The sequence below is a fragment of the Podarcis vaucheri genome, assembly GCF_965113315.1.
Source record: "Podarcis vaucheri genome assembly, chromosome: 9".
NCBI classification, from domain to species: domain Eukaryota; kingdom Metazoa; phylum Chordata; class Lepidosauria; order Squamata; family Lacertidae; genus Podarcis; species Podarcis vaucheri.
In genome coordinates, this window is record NC_138767.1 from 62,270,293 (window position 1) to 62,286,970 (window position 16,678).

The following is a 16,678-nucleotide window of genomic DNA, read 5'->3' on the forward strand; positions in this document are numbered from 1 at the left end:
TGTCTTTGTTATTTATTTTGCATTTTTGTTTTTGCGGCTTTTTTGTGACTGCGTGGAACCCAGTTCAGCTCCTGATTGATTGTGTGACTGCAGTACATTGGTTATTGCTTTCATTTTATGAATCAGTGGTCTCGTTAAATAGTAAAATTCATGTTAAATTGCTGTTTTAGGGGTTGTTTTTAAAAGTCTAGAACGGATTAATCCATTTTGCATTACTTTCTATGGGAAAGTGTGCCTTGGTTTTGGAATGCTTTGGTTTTGGAACAGACTTCCGAACGGATTCAGTTTGAGAACCAAGGTGCCACTGTATCATCTTAGCCTCGGATTCACAGCTAATTATTCTACCACCACAGTTCTCAGGGAGTGATGCACATTTCCTTGAGAATGTATGGGATGGGTGGTTGCTAGGAAAGGAATGATGTAAGGAGACACTGATATCCATTCTGACCCATGTTTGCCACTTGCAGTGCTGTTTCCGTTCTGCTGCAGTTTGGCTTCAGACAAAAAAAAACGTGCTGCATGCTATTCCACTGGGGGGGGGGGGATTTTACCCACTGAATTACATTGTTCTGCAATGTTGATTTCAGTGCAAAGCAAATGAAAATTAAATGAAGGGGAAAAACCTCATCAGTTGCCTATCCTTTCTGTGGACTGTTGTAGTTGCTGGGCTTATTTCCATTCTAGACATGTGGCAAATAAGACAACACAGGGAATTTCTGTTTCCTCCCAAATCCTCTCCAATCCTTATGTACCAAGGAGCGTAATATCAGCGCCACCTGCTTGACACCTGTCTTTCACATGCCAGGCTGTCCTGAAAGTGCGAGGGATCAGTGGAATCCTGCCAGTGCCAAAAACTATCATTTCCAAACATGAACCTTAGACTATGCGAGAGGGTTTTTGCCCTCATGTAGCCTGTGAGGAATTTGTAACTATTTGGATTGGAGATAAATTATTATGGAAATTGTGGGTGGCTCTGACTTGTGGTGGGGGGTCATACTTTACTGTGAAGCTGTTCAAACTGAAAAAATAGATATAAAAGGAGAATTCCCTGGATGCCAAGATCCAGGTTTGGGGCAAGTACTCTTTGGTGAGAGAACCCCAGCAGAGATTTAAAATCACAAAACATGCATGTAAGGCTTGGAAATATAGGCTGCTAAAGCTTTAAAATATGCCCTTGTGAATTCCAAAACTCCCCTCTTCTCCCAGTGTAGGAAAAGACCACACACTTGGCAAGTTAAAAATTGGAAATTGGTTTACAGTGGTACCTCGGGTTACAGACGCTTCAGGTTACAGACTCCGCTAACCCAGAAATAGTACCTCGGGTTAAGAACTTTGCTTCAGGAGGAGAACAGAAATCGCGCGGTGGCAGCAACAGGAGGCCCCATTAGCTAAAGTGGTACCTCAGGTTAAGAACAGTTTCAGGTTAAGAATGGACCTCCGGAACGAATTAAGTTCTTAACCCAAGGTACCACTGTACTTACAAACTCTCCAAAGGTCAGGTTCGTGTGCTTTTCCATACATCAGTCAGAAAGTTGCACAGGCAGTGAAGCTTGGCTCAGTTACCGTGGTGAAAGTTCCTAAATTATTGTCATAGGAACTGAAGAGTGGCTGGCTAAGCCGGAGCAACTAGCTGAGCCTCTTCACATGCTGAGCTTCTCAGGTAGACTGGGAGAGACCAATAGGCTTGATTACCCATTTCCTCCCAAATTAAGGGAATTGGACAGAGATATGCCCGACAGGATGGCTTACTCTATGGTATTAATCCCTTCATGCATTAAACCCAGTATGCATTAATTAGACTTAAGTATGTTGGTTATGGCCGGGACGTGGGTGGCGCTGTGGGTAGGGCCTAGGGCTTGCTGATCGCATGGTCGGCGGTTCGAATCCCCGCAACGGGGTGAGCTCCTGTCGTTCGGTCCCAGCTCCTACCCACCTAGCAGTTCGAAAGCACCCTTAAGTGCAAGTAGATAAATAGGTACCGCTTTATAGCGGGAAGGTAAACGGCGTTTCCGTGTGCTGCGCTGGTGCTGGCTCGCCAGCTGCAGCTTTGTCACGCTGGCCACATGACCTGGAAGTGTCTTCGGATGGCGCCGGCTCACGGCCTCTTGAGCGAGATGAGCATGCAACCCTAGAGTCGGACACGACTGGCCCGTATGGGCAGGGGTACCTTTACTTTTACCTTTATGTTGGTTATGGGACGCGGGTGGTGTTGTGGATCAAACCACAGAGCCTAGGACTTGCCGATCAGAAGGTCAGCGGTTCGAATCCCCGCCACAGGGTGAGCTCCCATTGCTCAGTCCCAGCTCCTGCCAACCTAGCAGTTTGAAAGCACGTCAAAGTGCAAGTAGATAAATAAGTACCGCTCCAGCGGGAAGGTAAACGGCGTTTCTGTGTGCTGCTCTGGTTTGCCAGAAGCGGCTTAGTCATGCTGGCCACATGACCCGGAAGCTGTACGCTGGCTCCCTCGGCCAATAAAGCAAGACGAGCGCCACAACCCCAGAGTCGGCCACGACTGGACCTAATGGTCAGGGGTCCCTTTACCTTTTATGTTGGTTATATGAGGCTGGTTATCCTACAGAAGCAGTAGGCAGGAAGGAGAGCTTAAATTTATCATCACCTGCTTGCTCTCCTTTAGCATCACAACTGGTGAATAAATATTAAGTGTCCCCCATTCTTTATTTCACATGGCATCCTCCTCCTGCCATTTCTGCCAAATATGTACTCTCCCGTATTCTCATAAGGAAGTTATCTTATATAAACTTGTCCCAGAACTTTTTACTAGGTGAAAAGAAATCCTCTTGGTCTAAACTGTGTTTTGGTGGGCATTATGTAGCGTATTCTGCCATTTGTGTCGCAATGTACATTGTACTTTGATGGGCAGAATCTTTTGTCTAGTCAGATGAAAGTTGGTTTAACTGTCGTCATGGGGGGGGGCAGAGACCTTAAATGACAACAGAGGAAGGGTGGAAGTTAGAACTCTTAGTATGCAAAAGAGGGATCGAAAGCATGCATATTCTGATTGGTGGCTGGAGGTTTAGAATTGTTAGTTAGACCATGTGATTGGCTGTGGTGGCCAGAAAAAGTGAATATATGGCTGGGTGCGAGTCAGCCAGAGTCAGTTTCCATCAGTGGACAGCTGGAAGAGGGGTCTCAAGACAGAAGACGAGAGGAAGCAGCAATGGATTTAGGTCAGTGCAGGCAGCCCCCCCCCACCCGCAGAGGGTGCCAAGCTGAGGGGGTGCAGCATAATAATAATAATAATATACATTTATGCAGGGAACCTACTGAGAAGATCCATAAAAAGCAACTGTACTAAAATGAATTATCTGAAAGCACCTATAGAGTTCCCCATCCCTTTCTTTTTAAACAGCTTTATGCCTTTGTGTTTCATTTGTTTTCTACTTCTGCGTTACGAGGATGGCATACAAATGCTGTAAATAAGTAAAATGCCACTCGAGGAAGCAGGGAGCATGGATATATGCCTGCGTTAATTCTATTTCCAAAATGAACCAGGCACAGTGTTCATACAAATCTAGGGAGAAACTTCAAACTAGATTCATTTGTCAAACTATTATAACCAGGTGGCAAGATGCTAAAGAGAATAAGGTGGAATCTACACACGTATTTAAAAACGCTGTGAAAATGCTTTTTTTTAAAAAAAAAAGTTTTGAAAAATGCATTGAATTTTCCATAGCTCACTGTTGCCATCTAGTGTCACATTTGTATACTGCACGTTACAACACACTTAAAACATTTTATTAGCAGCTGCATAGCTGAGTCCTAAGTCTCCTGCATCTTTAATAGCTGAGTAGAAGAGGTTGCAGAACTGGGTATGCCTGTTGAAATTCTACATAACTATTAAAGGTGAAAAAGATCCATCTCTACCCTAAATAAGAAATAACATTAACAACTCAAATAGGTCTTTTAGATGCATTTGTGACTTTTTGGTGACTGCAGGAAGATAATGTTGTTGTTAAATTTAGCTCAGTCGAAGGAGAGACTTGAGATGCTTACGTTTTTTATTATGCCTACCTTAATAACTGACTCTGTCACACCCCAGGAGAAGTCACAGGGAAACTGGCCGTGGAAAGCTGGTTCTTTCAGAGGAAAGCCATTTTCTTGTATGATTTCCTTGTAATAAAATGCGGATGATTTGGGAATCCTCTCTTTTTCTTTGCTATTAAAATCTACATAAAATAATCCACGTCGGTTATTGTAGGCATGTTGCCATTCATATCCATCCAGGAGGGACCAGGCCGTGTAACCAAATACGTCGATTTGATCATATTTAATCGCTGCACAGGGGAAATGAAAGTAAAGGGTCAATATTAGAAAACCAGACTATGATTTGCATTACAAAGTTTGCACAGTAAAATGGTTTTGAAACAGGATATTCATGAAGTTCCTTTATACTCAGCCCATCGTTGTATAGCTTTGTACTGTCTCCATTGGATGGTAATTGGTTCTCCATTGTTTCAGAGAGTGTTATTCCCAAGGTTACTTGGAGATGTCAGTGACTGACACTTCTCCTAAAGACATATTCTCTGGTGGAGGGGAACCCTATTTTAAAGCAGGCATTTGCTCTGAATGAAAAGCCTACACTTGTACCAAGTTCTACTGCCTGTGTTTTCTGACTGATGCATGGAAAAGCACATGAACCTGACCTTTGAAGGGTTTGTAAGTAAACCAATGTTTAACTTGCCAAGTATGTGGTAATATTCTGAACATACTTAGGACAGTTATGGACCAAAAGAGGTATGTAGATTTCATTCTGCAAGTCACAGATATTTCCAGTGATCAAAGGATAGGACCATGTGAATATACTACTAAGAAAAGAATTGAACTAATTGAATATTAGCTTCAGGGTTTCCCCTCAGGATTGCAGTAGTTAAATTCCCTTTCTATGCCTGCTGTCATCCTCTTAATTATCAGTCATCTCCACCCCCCTCGACAACTGATTATAACTGCATTTTTCATATAAAAAACTGTAATAGGCTGCATGTGTACATTCATACACAAACCATAAGCTTGTTTAAGGCTGCTTATTTGTTTACATTGCCACACGTGAGCATGCCTGTTTGCATGTATGAATCTGCGATGTGTAGAGTGAGGTTTGGGTCCTAATTCCTGTTTGGATAAGTGAATTTCCATGCTTGAATAGCGGGACCTGCATGTACATTCATTCAGATCTGTTGGGTGCATTCAAAAACCCAATAGCTTCACAAACCTTGCAAGACCTTATTAATAAAATTCTTCATCAAGTAGATCACTGTGGTGTCTTCCGTTTTCACATGGCTGTTGGTAAACCAGCCGTTTTCTGCAATCAGGATTCTAGGATTGTTATATTCCAACTTAATCCAGTTCAACACTTCCCTCAGGTCGAGCGAGAAAACTTGTCCCATTTTGGGTAGTTTCTTTGGGGGTATAAAGTTATTTGGACCAAAAGAAAATGCAAAGAAGTCAGCGGTCCCTTTAACGTAGTTCTTCTCGGTTTCAGTACTGTTTGGCAAGAGAGAGGCAAATTCTGTCTTCAGCTCTTCTGGGTAATCTCCATCCCCATGTATTGGCTTGGCAAACCACCCAAGCACTTTCTGCATGGACTGCTGACAGTTTCTGATGTCTTCTTCATTCTTGGATCTGCTCGGTTCGATCCAGTGGGATCCCAAAGTGATCGACAAAAAACCTTTCTGTTGTGGTCGGAAATGTTGGTTGTAATTATGCCAGACTCTTGCATGTGCCTAATGAAGAAGAAGGAGAAGGAGAAAAAAACAAATGGAAATATCCTATCAGTAAGTATTTTGGATTTGGTGTTAATATACTACTGACGGGATTTTATTATCATTTTTACAGAGATGCAAATAGATTGGCAACATAGTCAAACGAGAGTCTAATTGCTCATTCATTCATTAGTTGTTGTTTGCTAGCAGCCTCACATCCAAAAAAATCAGTTCAGTTCAAGATATTTTGGTTTCAGAGACATACAATTTTGTGTGAATGACAAAAATAGAATAAATGAAATAATTGAGCCACTTATTTATTTATTACACCTTTGCCTTGCCTTTGCTCCACGGGAGTTCAAAGCAGCACACAAGATTCTCTCTCCATTTTATCCTCACAAAAACCTTGAACATGAAGTAGCTAACTTACATGCCTAAGGGCAGAGCCAGCCCTATCATCATCATCATCATCATCATCATCATTATTATTATGAAAAAAGTAAACTGTTTAATAAATATAAGCCTAAGTGATGTACATAAGATCGGGGGGGGGGGCGTTTCAGCCAGAACTCGCCAGAATTTAGTTCTGGCACCTCTCAGCCAGAACCATTTGCCTTTGCCATCTCACCATTGCCATTCAAAGAGAATAAGGGAGGTGTTCCTGGTGAGTTCCAGCACCTCTTTTTCTAGAAAAATAGCACTGCATAAGATAATACCAAATAATTATCAATAGTACATGGGTAAATCAGCAAAACGTTTAAAACAAGTACTAAATTATACATGTGGGTAGGCTTGCTGAAACCAAGAAGTTATTAGCAGGCTCCTCAAGGAGTATATTATTATTTATTCAATTTATATACCACCTATCCAAAGATCCTAGTGCGCTGTACAACATTAGGAACATTATTTACTCAGCATAATAATAATATAAAATACATAGCATAATAACATGCAGCATAATGGTAAAATAATCATAATAACAGTCCCCCCCCCCACATTTAACAGGCCATAGATCATTTACTGTCTGAAGGCCTGGGTAAAGAGGAATGTTATTACCTGGCGCCTAAAGACATGTAACAAAGGCACCAGGGGAGCCTCTCTGGGGAGAGCTTTCTACAAACGCAGAGCCACTCCAGAAAAGGCCTGTTCTTGTGTAGTCACCCTACAAACCTCTCAGGGTGGGGGGGGACGACCTAGAGAAGACATGGAGAACCTATCAGGGAATGGGGACCTAGTAAGCATCCCTGTCTCATGTTAATTGCGCTAAAAGATCAGCTCCTCACATATGTGGAATAACCATTATATGACACTTGTAACGTGCAAGTTCTGCATATCCAAGCAGTTGATTAGTCATTGATGAGTAAGACCAGGGTGGAATCTACACACACATAAAAGAACACTGTGAAAATGCTTTTTAAAAAAGTTTTGAAAAATCCATGGAATTTTGCATAGCTCACTGTCGCCATCTAGTGTCACATTTGCATATTGCACTTTACAACACATTTTATTTGCAGCTGTGTAGATGAGGCCCCAGAGAAGCTATGAGCTATGCTACTGGGCCCATCACCTCCTGGCAAATAGAAGGGGAAGAAATGGAGGCAATGAGAGATTTTACTTTCTTGGGCTCCATGATCACTGCAGATGGTGACAGCAGCCACGAAATTAAAAGACGCCTGCTTCTTGGGAGAAAGGCGATGACAAACCTAGGCAGCATCTTAAAAAGTAGAGACATCACCTTGCCAACAAAGGTCCATATAGTTAAAGCTATGGTTTTCCCAGTAGTAATGCATGGAAGTGAGAGCTGGACCATAAAGAAGGCTGATCGCCAAAGAATTGGTGCTTTTGAATTATGGTGCTGGAGGAGACTCTTGAGAGTCCCATGGACTGCAAGAAGATCAAACCTCTCCATTCTGAAGGAAATCAGCCCTGAGTGCTCACTGGAAGGACAGATCCTGAAGCTGAGGCTCCAATATTTTGGCCACCTCATGAGAAGAGAAGACTCCCTGGAAAAGACCCTGATGCTGGGAAAGATGGAGGGCACAAGGAGAAGGGGACGACAGAGGGTGTGATGGTTGGATAATGTTCTCAAAGCTACCAGCATGAGTTTGACCAAACTGCGGGAGGCAGTGGAAGACAGAAATGCCTGGTATGTTCTGGTCCATGGGGTCACAAAGAGTCGGACACGACTAAATGACTAAACAACAACAAGATGAGTCCCTGTTTTACACTCCAATGGCCCCTGTTTCACATCTTACTCTTCACGTTCTTTATTTGAGTAAGTTATCCCTGAACCTGAGCACAATGATCTCTGGAAGACCAGCAGAATGAAAAAAAGCAAAACAATGTTTGGAATGGGATGAGAGAGTATCAGTTTTGCTTAGAAGGGTCATGAAGGGCATTTCAAATGTATTTTACTTCCATGAGGCAATTTGACCTCTCCTCCTGAGATAAAGGTGCATGCCAGATTATCTCGCGTTTACCTTTGCCTCTGACGTGGACTTCTTTGCCTTTGTCTGAAGAGAACATCTCTTGACATATGGAGAAAACCCTGACCAATGTTGGGAAACGCTTCTCAAGAGACGAACCGTCAATGACTCAGCAAACTAATTCTGCTCAGAAATTACCGTATTTTTTGTTCTATAAGACTTACTTTTTCCCTCCTAAAAAGTAAGGGGAAATGTGTGTGCGTCTTATGGAGCGAATGCAGGCTGCGCTGCTATCCCAGAAGCCAGAACAGCAAGAGGGATTGCTGCATTCACTGCGCAGCGATCCCTCTTGCTGTTCTGGCTTCTGAGATTCAGAATATTTTTTTTCTTGTTTTCCTCCTCCAAAAACTAGGTGCGTCTTGTGGTCTGGTGCGTCTTATGGAGCGAAAAATATGGTAGTTTACTTTGAAATTATTACTTATGTTGCATGCATGGGTGTAGCCGGGGGCTGCCCCCCCCAATCAAGTAAATAATAAAAAAATACTTAACTAACTGACCAATCGAGTCACAGATAGCTTGGTACTGCTGATTCTAGTTGCAGAACCTGATTCAAAATAGTGAAGTAGCGACCAAGTTGAGGATTATTTCAGACTGGCAGCATGGAAGAATCTGCTATCAGTTGTTTTATGGGCTTCCAATGCCACAGTCTATGTCAGGACATCTGCCCAAGGTCTAGAGACATTAGCATTAACCTTTGAGATGGAGGGAAAAGGGGGAGAAGTCTGCATTCAGGGCCTGTAAGACAGAGTTGTTCCATCTGGCCGTTGGCTTAGAATCAATTTGATTCCCTCCCCCTTCTTTTTTCCTTTCTTCTCCTGTGATGAGGTTGCATTTTAATGTTTTAATTGTTTTAATGTTGTATTTTAATATTGTTTTTTAAGTTGTATTTCAATCAACTTATTTTTATTATTGGTTGTTAGCTGCCCTGAGCCTGGTCTTGGCTGGGGAGGGCGGGGTATAAATAAAATTATTATTTATTATTATTATTATTATTATTATTAGGCATGTACCAATGAGTCATATCCCTGCTCAACCATGAAACTCTATGGTTGGTGTCTAGTGGACTCAGTAGATTGATGAGTGATTCAGGATATGAACATAGGAACAACCTTACTAGATCATACTAAAGGACTGTCTAATTCAGCATTCTGTTTCCCATGGTAGCCACTCAGATGTTTCCGGGAAACCCACAAGCAATAGTGAAATAGATCTCCTCTCTGAATCTGTCTAATCCCCTTTTAAAGCTGTCTGAGGGCCTGTTTATTGAGCATTCATCCTGAATTGCTTGCAGGAAGGTTAGGCAGCATTAGGGATGCCGCATTTCAAAAAGTGAAAATCCGGACAGAAAACTTGCTGAGCTTTTATGGGAAGTCGGCAAAAACGGCATTGCCGGCATGGGCTGCCATGTGCCTGGATTTCCCTGAGCACTTCGAGGATTTCTGCCTGGACACTGCTGCTGACTGTCGCAGTATTCCGGATATGGCTAGGAAATCCTGGACGTATGGCAGCCCTAGATAACATTGGCTATTTAGTAAGCATTCATCCTGATTTGTTTGTGAGGAGGTTAGATAATGGTGCATTGGGTGCTCTCTCACACATTATAGTGCATGTTCCTATCACTTTTCTTATTGCAAAATGAAATATATTCAGAGTCGAGAGTGGATTTCATGCTCTTTATTCAGCTCATAGTGGTGAGGAGGAATGGAAGTTCCCCCACAATATCTGCTTTATATACATTATTTACACAATGGGCTGCACGTGATTGGCTAATTCTGGGATTCTCCTGTAGGCCAATCAGGTTGCAGATTCACTTCCACCTGGAGCTGGATTGGGTGGCTCCTGTGGACCAATCAGACTGCTGCATTCTGAATCCTATTGTTCTACTACCAATCAGACTGCTGCATTTTGGATCCTATTCAACTTAGTACATAACACAAAACATACGATATTTTGGGGGAAGTGGGTTTGTTGCAAAGGATTTCTCAATCGACTATACAGTGGTATCTTGGGTTACAGACGTTTCAGGTTACAGACTCCGCTAACCCAGAAATAGTACCTCGGGTTAAGAACTTTGCTTCAGGATGAGAACAGAAATCGCGCGGCGGCAGCAGGAGGCCCCATTAGCTAAAGTGGTACCTCAGGTTAAGAACAGTTTCAGGTTAAGAATGGACCTCCAGAACGAATTAAGTTCTTAACCTGAGGTACCACTGTATTTGCACAACTGGAATTTGCCAGTGTCTGAAGGAATCCCACTGGGAAATGGCGACTGTCTGAAAGCGCCATCGATTCATCTTGAGGTAGCAAACTCCACCATTTAACGATGAGGCTGCCTCTTGTATTTCTTGTACCCGGCGTGCACTGCTCTGAACTCCTTGCAGAAAGAATTAGATACAAATGTGATCTACATAAAAATCAAGATTTTGGAGCGGGGGGCTGTTTGGAGACACCCTGTAACTTTCCACCTCTGGCACTTATTCCTGACACCTCAACCTGATTCAAGCTCCGATTGATAGACCTCAGCAACAGATTATTAACTGCAAAACAAACAAGCATAAGAGTTAAGACTGACCATAATACATGGATTTTCATTTTCATTTTTTAAAAGCAGATCTTGATTGCAGTTGTTCTTTCCCCCCTGGGTCGCTGCTCAATACCTAATCTGCTTTGCACCTTGAAGATCAAGGCTGAATGTAAAGGCTAAGTAGATAGTGGCGGTACAATCAATAATAGGTGCTATATCCTCGCAGGTACATGGGATTTTCTGCACATTTCCCTGTTCCTCGTGCATTTGATGTACAATGCGAAATTAGTTAATATAAATCCATTAGGAATGCTTAGAGCAGTCAGGAATGTACGCCTGAACAGATATTAATTTTTACAGTATTGCAAGAGTCGAGCAGCAGCTCCTATTTGTAGTTCACAACATGTGGACTGCTTGTAACAGACTAAACAAGTTCCTGAAACAGAACACTCTTCTTAACTAAAAAGTCTGCGTTGCCATTTCTTGATCTGGACGCCTTGCTTTATCTTGCTTTGATTTGTTTATATCACTGATTTTGAATATTTCTGGAGTACCCTGGCTATGTGAAATTTAACAAAGAAGTGGCAAAATTAAATCCAAATATCTTCTGCTTCTGCAAGGGTGTCCACGACCTCTTGTGCAAACTTGAGGATGGCTGCATGTTGCAGGATTGTGTGAACGCTTGCACACGCATTTACAGCAGATCTGCACCAGCAGATATTTATTTTCCCTTACACTACTGCTTCTTCTGATCCCATTGCTTGTTTACCATCTGGGGAGGAGCAGGGGTTCTTGTGAGCCAAAAGGTAAAACTGAAATAGAGCGGGGGAGCTAATTTGGTGCCCCCCCCCAATATGATGTTGTTGGACTACATCTCCCACCAGCCCTTACCACTAGCTATGCTGAACAGGGCTGATGGGAGTTGGAGTCCAACATCGTCTGGCAGATACCATGTTGGCTACCCATAATACAGTGGTACCTCGGGTTACAGACGCTTCAGGTTGCAGACTCCACTAACCCAGAAATAGTACCTCGGGTTAAGAACTTTGCTTCAGGATGAGAATAGAAATCGTGCTCCGGTGGCGCAGCGACAGCCGAAGGCCCCATTAGCTAAAGTGGTGCTTCAGGTTAAGAACAGTTTCAGGTTAAGAACGGACCTCCGGAACGAATTAAGTACTTAACCCGAGGTACCACTGTATAGGGAAATGAAACAAATAAGTAAAATCTCGTGCTGTGGTGACTGTTCCAGTTTCCTGTTAGCTTCTGAGCCTTTGTTGCAGAAAAACAAAATGAAAAAGCCTGTCCTGCACTTCTGTCATCTGTCAAAAATTGGTTATGCTATGTTTAAACGGTTTTCTCCAAAAGTCACTGGAAGGCAATGCTATACCCTCCAACGTTTTTCCGATGAAAATAGGGACATCCCATTCCATTATGATAGTTTTACTGTTTATACCTCACACACCTTACTGGGTTGCCCCAGCCACTCTGGGCAGCTTCCAACATACATAAAAAAACATAACAAAACATTAAACATAAAAAAACCCTTCCCTATACATGATTGCTTTCACATGGCTTGGGGGTCAGATAACTCCATACCCTCCAACATTTCTCCAGTGAAAATAGGGGCGTCCTAAGGAAAAGTGGGTGGTGCTGTGGTCTAACCACAGAGCCTAGGGCTTGCCGATCAGAAGGTCGGTGGTTCGAATCCCCGCGACAGGGTGAGCTCCCGTTGTTCGGTCCCTGCTCCTGCCAACCTAGCAGTTCGAAAGCACGTCAAAGTGCAAGTAGATAAATAGGTACCGCTCCGGCAGGAAGGTAAACGGCATTTCCGTGCGCTGCTCTGGTTTGCCAGAAGTGGCTTAGTCATGCTGGCCACATGACCCGGCAGCTGTACGCCGGCTCCCTGGGCCAGTAAAGCGAGATGAGCGCCACAACTCCAGAATCAGTCACGACTGGACCTAATAGTCAGGGGTCCCTTTACCTTTAAGGAAAAATGAGACATTCCAGGATCAAATCGGAAACCGGGACGGCTTTTGTAAATCAGGGACATCCCTGAAAAATAGGGACACTTGGAGTATCTGCAACAAGGCTGGCCGTGTAGCAAAAGGAAATGCCATGCTTTTTTTATAACTGAAAGCTGTGACAGAGGTACACTTACAATATGTTACAGTGGGACCTCGGGTTAAGCACTTAATTCATTCCGGAGGTCCGTTCTTAATCTGAAATTGTTCTTAACCTGAAGCACCACTTTAGCTAATGGGGCCTCCTGCTGTTGCCGCACCGCCGGAGCACGATTTCTGCTCTCATCCTGAGGCAAAGTTCTTAACCTGAAGCACTATTTCTGGGTTAGCGGAGTCTGTAACCTGAAGCGTATGTAACCCGAGGTACCACTGTATTATACATTACATCTTACCATTTGGAAATAAGTCCAAGCCTTCCAGAACACTTTTTGTGTGGAAGATGCTATGGGGCAGTTAATTAGTGCTGACCAAACACAGATAGCATCTAGTCCTTGGGCAAAAGATTATCTTCAACCACCTTCCTTATTGTGCAAGAGAAACTAGGGGATCGAGTGATATTGCGCCAGTTAACCAAGCTCCATCTTTCATCCTAATTAAGCCAAGGACCAACTCAGGAGTGACAATACCTTTCCAAGTATCAAAGGTCTTATGCCGACTAGCTACCCAAGATTAGGTTGCCAGCTACCAGCAATTTCAGTGGTTACTAGATAACCAAGATTTTATCTATAATTCTATAGTAAATAGGAACTCATTGGGGTGGGGGGAGAACCCAAGGTACATTCTGCATTTATTTTATTTTGTAATCTGGAATGCAATCTGCTCCCTGACCCGGCCACAACTTTTGATTTGGGGAGGTGCGTGGCATTTTACAAACCGAGCCCCCAGTTACCATGCCCTGATAGACAGAAAACACATAGTCTGGCTCACATGGTGAAAAGGGCCTAAATCCTTTGCAAACTCCATTTTCGAATGTCTCTAAATGTGCGGTGTTGAGATAAGTGAAACTAAAGCCGCTATGTTCTGCTACCTGAACAACACCCTGAGCAAACTCTTGCACAAATGGAAACAGGAGCAGAGCGGCAGAATCTTATCTATGCAGACTCTTGCAGAAGCTCCCATTCAAGGCTGTGTACATTTTCAAAGCACATTCAAAACACATTCTTTCCCACAGAGAATTCTGGGCACTTTAGTTCTCCCCTCACAGAGTTATAATTCCCAGCCATGCTTAACAAACTACAGTGCCCAGAATTCTTTGAGGGGGAAATGTGTTTCACAGGTGCTTTCAAGTTACCATATGACGTACATTTGCTGACCAGCGTGAGTGGCTATTTTCTTTCTGTCCACAGTCCTTTGGATTGGGGTCCTTCTCCAAATTCATTTCAGCCTTACAGTGGTACCTCGGGTTACATACGCTTCAGGTTACATACGCTTCAGGTTACAGACTCCGCTAACCCAGAAATAGTACCTCAGGTTAATAACTTTGCTTCAGGATGAGAACAGAAATCGTGCTCCGGCGTCACTGCAGCAGCAGGAGGCCCCATTAGCTAAAGTGGTGCTTCAGGTTAAGAACAGTTTCAGGTTAAGAACGGACCTCCGGTGGTTGAGACAAAATAAAACTTACACTTCTATCATCATGCCCCCAGTCAAATTTGTGACTGAATATTAAATTTATATGTCAGGATAGCTCAGCTGATTAGAGCGTGATGCTGACACTGCCAAGGTTGAAGGTTTGATGCCTGTATGGGACAGCTGCGTATTCAGGTTGGACGAAATCATCCTCAGGGTCCCTTCCAACTCTATAAGGGTTGCCATATGTCCGAAATTTCCCAGACATAGCTAGAATACAACAGTTGGAAACAGTGTCTAGGCGGAAATTGATTTAATGTCTGGGAAAATCCAGACATTCCATGTTGGAAGTCTAAATTTTGGTGAATTTCCTTAAAAATAGCTCAAACACTTCGTTTTTCTTTTTTTTGAAGATTTTCCAAAAAAAGAGAGAAGCTAAACAACTTGCTTAGCCTACTGCTGATTAATCTAGCCTTCCTTCACCCCACTTCAATTCTCTTTTCTCAATAGCAAGCATGGTTTAAATTTGAATTCCAACCACAATGTATCTCTTCAGAAACACTTTTACTCAGATTATGCACTACTTACCATGAACAGCAAATGCCACGATCCGTCTGTGGTTTTCCATCAAAAAGCATATGACACCAAGGAAATTATTATAGCCTAATCCTATACATGTTTACTTGCTTGAAAATCTCATTGAATTCAACTCAGCTTCTGCCCAACCCAAGTCAGTGTAGCCTCAGTTCTCTACACTAACAGCAAAGTCATTATTTAAGTCCTGATCCTTATGTAGCCAAAACTGTGCCATCCACTCACAAAAGGAAGTATCAGTAGGACTGGTTTTGGAGAAAAAAATCTGTAGGAAAATAAACTGAAAGGGCAGGGTGAAACCCAAAATATTTCAGTGAGGGCTGAGAGTGTGCTCTGAGCAATAGAGTACAGAGCATCTGTTGGGAGGAGAAATGGAAAATTGGGGTGCAAATGGAGTATCCTGGAAAGGAACATGGCTAGCTGTCTGGAACCGAGGCTTAACAGGAACACTCCAAATTATTTAATGTAATGTGTCATTTGAAAGCAATCCTCAGCCTTGAACTCTTTTGTTGTAGGTTGCCCTGACCCTTGGTGACACCTGAGCTCTGAAGCTGAAGGCCACCGGAGGGTCATGACACCTCTGCCTTAGTAGGTCTACTGTGACACTGAAGAATGTTCAGGGAAGGTCAGCTTGCAGCTTGCAAACAGGGGTTTGGGCTGGGAGTTTGTCAGTATGCGGATGATACCCAGCTCTACCTGTCTTTAAATCAGAACCAGTGAAGGCAGTGAAGGGCCTGTGTGAGTGTCTGCAGGTGGTTGGAGGATTGATGGCAGCTAACAGATTGAGATTGAATCCTGGACAAGACATAAGTACTGATTTTGGGGGACAGGAGGCAAGCAGGTGTGGAGGACTCCCTGGTCCTGGATGGGGATAACTGTGCCCCTGAAGGACCAGGTGTGCAGCCTGGGAGTCATTTTGGACTCACAGCTGTCCATGGAGGCACAGGTCAATTCTGTGTCTACCAGCTCCAGCTGGTACACAGGCTGAGACGCTCCTTGCCCCCAGACTGTCTTGCCAGAGTGGTGCATACTCTAGTCCTGCTTGGACAATTCAATGCGCTCTATGTGGGACTACCTTTGAAGGTGACTCAGAAACTACAATTAATCCAGCTAGACTGGGGACTGGGAGTGGCCACCAGGACCATATAACACCAGTCCTGAAAGACCTACATAGGCTCCCAGTACGTTTCCGAGCACAATTCAAAGTGATGGTGCTGACCTTTAAAGCCCTAAATGGCCTCGACCCAGTATACCTGAAGGAGGATCTTCACCCCCATCGTTCAGCCCGGACATTGAGGTCCAGCTCTGAGGGCCTTCTAGCGGTTCCCTCCCTGCGAGAAGCGAGGTTACAGGGAACCAGGCAGAGGGCCTTCTCGGTAGTGGTGTCCGCCCTTTGGAATGCCCTCCTATCAGATGTCAAGGAAATAATAACTACCTGACTTTTAGAAGACATCTGAAGGCAGCCCTGTTTAGGGAAGTTTTTAATGTTTGATGTTTTATTGTGTTTTGAATATTCTGTTGGGAGCTGTCCAGAGTAGCTGGGTAAACCCAGCCAGATGGGCGGGGTAAAAGTAATATTATTATTATTATTATTATTATTATTATTATTATTATTACCTGGAGATGCCCACTATGTTTCTTATGGAGAGAATAACATTCCATAAGAGAAGAGACTGTAATCATTAATTGACTGGCTTCCACTGCTAGCAACATGTATGTCTCCAAGTTTATTACTTTGTGACAAATGGTTAGTTAACAACTGTCTGGGAAGGG

At 43.3% G+C, this 16,678-nt stretch overlaps 1 protein-coding gene across 1 annotated transcript in view; it reads right to left on the reverse strand.

Annotated features, from left to right (window-relative positions):
* KLB (klotho beta) overlaps positions 1-16,678 on the reverse strand; it is a 28,783-nt gene that overhangs the window by 6,141 nt on the left and 5,964 nt on the right. Inside the window, exons 2-3 of the mRNA XM_082238097.1 lie at positions 5,228-5,738; positions 4,033-4,295 (exon numbers count right to left, since the gene is read on the reverse strand). Of these exons, the coding sequence (XP_082094223.1) occupies positions 4,033-4,295; positions 5,228-5,738 (774 nt within the window). The remainder of the gene's footprint in view (positions 1-4,032; positions 4,296-5,227; positions 5,739-16,678) is intronic.